The following is a 4,307-nucleotide window of genomic DNA, read 5'->3' on the forward strand; positions in this document are numbered from 1 at the left end:
GCCTGCACATTTACTACAATCACTAAGTGTGGTGTACTTATAGATGCATTATACTGCTCTTATAAACTCACTATGTAGACTGACTGGACTGTTATAGATTCACTATATATAATTAACTATAGATTTTGAATTGTCCTAATTAACTCACTTTGTAGACTGTAGCAGATTCACTTCAGATTTACTAATCTGTTACACATTATACATGTTATATATACACTTTATATATATATATATATGCAGACTCACTATATAGGTTCTTTGGACTATTATTGTAGATTCAGTATGGTGCATTTTCTATAGTGTTCTTATAGGCCCACTAGTGTTCTTATAGTTTAACTATACTCACTAGACTGTTGTTACAGATTCATTAATACTCATTTTTATAGAAGCTGCCCATGGAAACTTATCATGCTACAATTACACTGCCTCACCAGTGGAGGCACTGCAGCACCACCACAGGTGGGAGGGTACAATTACAGTGTGACGAGTTTACATGGAGAGTTTCCAATATAAATGTGAACGTAAGAATTTCTAATGAAAATATAAAATAAGGACAGAATGTATGACTTTAGAATGGGGGCTGAACCACCTACACATGCCCTAATCCAATTATTCCCTACCCTCTAACCCTGTTCCACTTGAAGACTGCATTTGGTCATGAATTCCAGAAGTAACGCCGGGGGAGATTAGTCATTTCCTGATGGCGTTTCTCAACTTAGTAACCTGGCTTCTTGCTAATGGCGGGACAGAGATATGTATCTAGCAATTTACATAAACTTCCCTCAACGATTAGCTCTGAATTGATCTCGATGTGTGCCTTTTTGGACATTTTTTTTCCAGAGGGAGAGCCCAATCAGTGAGCTTAAAAGGACAGTCTAGGTTAAACATAGCTCCATATTAGCACTGTATATCACAACTGCATTATAAATCCCAGTCTACCTGTGAGCAAAGCTCTAGGAAGTTAACTATACTATTTTTGAAGACTCATTCTGGTGTCGCTATGGACACACTATAGTATTGATATAGACTCACTATATGGTTACCTTGCCCTGTTATAGAATCATTATGCATACTATTATGCTGTGATGTTCTTATAGACAATACGTGGACATGCTGTATAGCCGCCTTATAAATTCACGATTCACACTCACTAGACTTGTCAGTCATGTATTATAGCAATGTGACAGACTCACTGTATAAGCTGTCTGTACTGTGAACTAAATACACACACTCACTGAAGCGTTCTTATTGTCTCAGTGTAGTATTGCTTTAGATTGATTGTGTTATAGACTCAATTTGAATCTCTGCAGTGTTTTAATCTCCCCATCGCTAATATTGTTCTAGACTCACTACAATTTTTACAGCGTTGTCTTAGACTTACTACAGAAAATCTGCGGTGTTTTATAGTCACCGAATCTCTTCTGTTCTGTTATCCACTCGCTGTGTAGATTCTCTTAACACGATTGTGTTATTGTAGCTTCACAGTACATGTTCTCCACACCGTTTCAATACAATCACGCTATGAATACACCATAAAGTTACAGACCCATTAACCTCGGCAAATCGCACTCTGCATCTACTGGCTGCACATATTATCGATCTTTGGCAAAACCTTTTTTTTTTCTGTTCTGCTTGAATTAACACGATTGAAACGCTACTCTGGCTGTTTGAGACGAACACGGTGGCTGTGGTTCACCAAGCGAGCCATTCATTTGAAAATCCATGCAAGAGGTAACAGCTTGTTCAAGGTGTAGGAATGGTTGGCACTCTTTCACTGAGTGTGCTGCCAGATCCCAGGTAGCAGCGTAACATTTACCACCTCCTCCGCCCGACTTTGCTCCTTTTGAAGCCAGGAAGGAGCCCACGTGGTTCCCTGACGATCGCTGCCCGGCACCACATCACTTGATCCTGGGGCTATAAAAGGGGGAGCCGGACGCGAGCAGGAGCGAAGGGCTGAGTTTGGTCTGCATCTCCGCTCCACTCACAAAGCGCCCGGCTGACTTGGCTCTCGACTCCGCCCATCACAAGCGGCTCTGCCCCTTGGCTTTAACACCATCCCCGGAGTTTCCCAGAGAAAACAGGACTTTTGACTCTCTCCTTTCACAAAAGACGAGGCAGCGCCCTGCCAGTTGTCTCAAGACTTGCGGCCAGCTGAGCTTCCCTCGTTCCCCAACCCACCCACCCCCCCAAGGTAAGCTGCACGGATCTCCAGTGATGAACGCTGTAGACTTTTCTGTTAGATTTAAGATGCTGCTTGCCGCTGCTGTGTGATTCATGTTTAACTTCCTGGAGACTGATGGATTAGAGAGTGGATCCATGGCGGAGCTGGGACCCAGCCCCTGTAACTGGAGCTGTAACGGCTCCGACCCCAAGGATGCCCGTCCTTACTCTCTCCAGGCGGCCGTGACTCTGACCTCGGTGGTGGGTCTCATCATTCTGGTCACCATCTTCGGAAACGTCCTGGTCGTCATCGCCGTGTTCACCAGCAGATGTCTGAGGGCCCCCCAGAACCTCTTCCTCGTCTCCTTGGCCTCCGCGGACATCTTGGTGGCCACCTCGGTCATGCCCTTCTCTCTGGCCAACGAACTCATGGGCTACTGGTACTTTGGCAAAGTTTGGTGCGAGATCTACCTGGCCTTGGACGTTTTATTTTGCACTTCTTCCATTGTCCACCTTTGCGCCATCAGCCTGGACAGGTACTGGTCCATCACCCAGGCCATTGAATATAACTTGAAGAGAACTCCCAAAAGGATCAAATGCATCATAGTTACAGTGTGGGTGATCGCCGCCGTGATTTCATTCCCTCCCCTCATCTCCATTGGAAAAGAGACCGGTTTGCAAGAGAACCCACAGTGCAAAATCAACGACGAGGAATGGTACATCATCTCGTCCTGCATAGGCTCCTTCTTCGCCCCTTGTATTATAATGATCCTGGTTTATGTGAGGATTTACCAGGTCGCCAAATTAAGAACAAGGCACCCCCCAGGCAAGAAAAGCAACGGGGAGCTGGAGAACAAGCAGAACGGCTTGCGCCAGAAGGAATCGCCAAAGGCCATGAACGGGGACCAGAACGGCACCAAGGAGAGCCAGGCCAAGGCGGCAGAGGCCAACGGCTTCGACCTGGAGGTGTCCTCGTCCTCGGATCACCAGGAGAATCACTGCACGATGAAGAAAAAGAAACGCCACCAGCCAAAGGCCACTGGGAAGGTCAAGTCGGTCCAGGGAAAGGCGGTGAGCAGCCTGGAGAGGGCTGAGAACGGAGGCAGCTCCAAGGGAGGTCGCTGGAAGGGTCGCCAGAACCGGGAGAAACGGTTCACCTTCGTGCTGTCGGTGGTGATCGGGGTCTTCGTGGTCTGCTGGTTCCCTTTCTTCTTCACCTACTCCCTCACCGCCATCTGCGCCGAGCTCTGCGCCGTCCCGGAGACCCTCTTCAAATTCTTCTTCTGGTTCGGTTACTGCAACAGTTCCCTGAACCCGGTCATCTACACCATCTTCAACCACGACTTCAGGAAGGCTTTCAAAAAGATCCTCTGCAGAGGCAACAGGAGGCAAAGGGTCTAAAGACAAACTAGAATCCTCAGTAGGGTGTCTGTACAGGGATTATGTGGGTTATTCCTGTTCTCCGCCGGTCTTTGTATATTTATGAATGTGAGTTTGATTTCAGAATAAAAGGGAATGTTGTGTTTTTGCATTAAAGTCTCTCTATCATTGTCATATAGGTAGATTTCACACCGAGACTCACCTGTACACGGTGTAGACACGGACATAGGCTCCTAGTGCAGTGTTATGTGTCCACTTTAAACCAATAGTCTCACGTTCGCCACACTGTTAACTGTAAATTCATGTCGAATTATCATTGCCCCCCCCACCGCTCACATTACTCTCTTCAGCTCAAGTAACGTGCAGTCTGGTCCTGTTTCACAACCTGGACAGTGATGAGGGAAATGCAGTAACAGAGTCTATAACGGGAAGACCGTTCACTTCCCCCATAAGAGGCTGTTCACACAGCAGGTTATTTTTGATTTCCCTTTTTGCTCTGTCCGTTCACAGAGGCGCGAATTTACAGCCCTGGAGATGGGAATTGTACCTTTTTAAGATCAGTCGCCCTCAGTCTGACCCAGTGTAGGTCTGCAGCTAGTGAATTTCTCATCATCTACCTGGTGAATAAAGGACAAGGGAAAACATCTACCAGTCAGGCTTACAGCACCTAACACAAGCTAAGGATTGATAAAATATCTCACCGTTTTCAAAAAAAATACACGTTTAAAAATTTGTATTAGCTGATTCACAAACTTTCCCGACTTAGT

General features: G+C 46.1%; 1 protein-coding gene across 1 annotated transcript; it reads left to right on the forward strand.

The window, feature by feature from the left end:
• The first annotated feature begins 1,937 nt into the window (after positions 1-1,937).
• Positions 1,938-3,696, forward strand: adra2a (adrenoceptor alpha 2A). The gene has a single exon (XM_068002703.1). The coding sequence runs from the start codon at positions 2,275-2,277 to the stop codon at positions 3,559-3,561; it is 1,287 nt and encodes a 428-aa protein (XP_067858804.1). The 5' UTR covers positions 1,938-2,274; the 3' UTR covers positions 3,562-3,696.
• Positions 3,697-4,307: the final 611 nt, after the last annotated feature.

The sequence above is a fragment of the Heptranchias perlo genome, chromosome 21 (assembly GCF_035084215.1).
Source record: "Heptranchias perlo isolate sHepPer1 chromosome 21, sHepPer1.hap1, whole genome shotgun sequence".
Taxonomy (NCBI): Eukaryota; Metazoa; Chordata; class Chondrichthyes; order Hexanchiformes; family Hexanchidae; genus Heptranchias; species Heptranchias perlo.

Coding starts and splice junctions, on each gene's coding strand:
- adra2a (XM_068002703.1), top strand. CDS start 2,275: ATGTTTAACTTCCTGGAGACTGATGGATTAGAGAGTGGATCCATGGCG.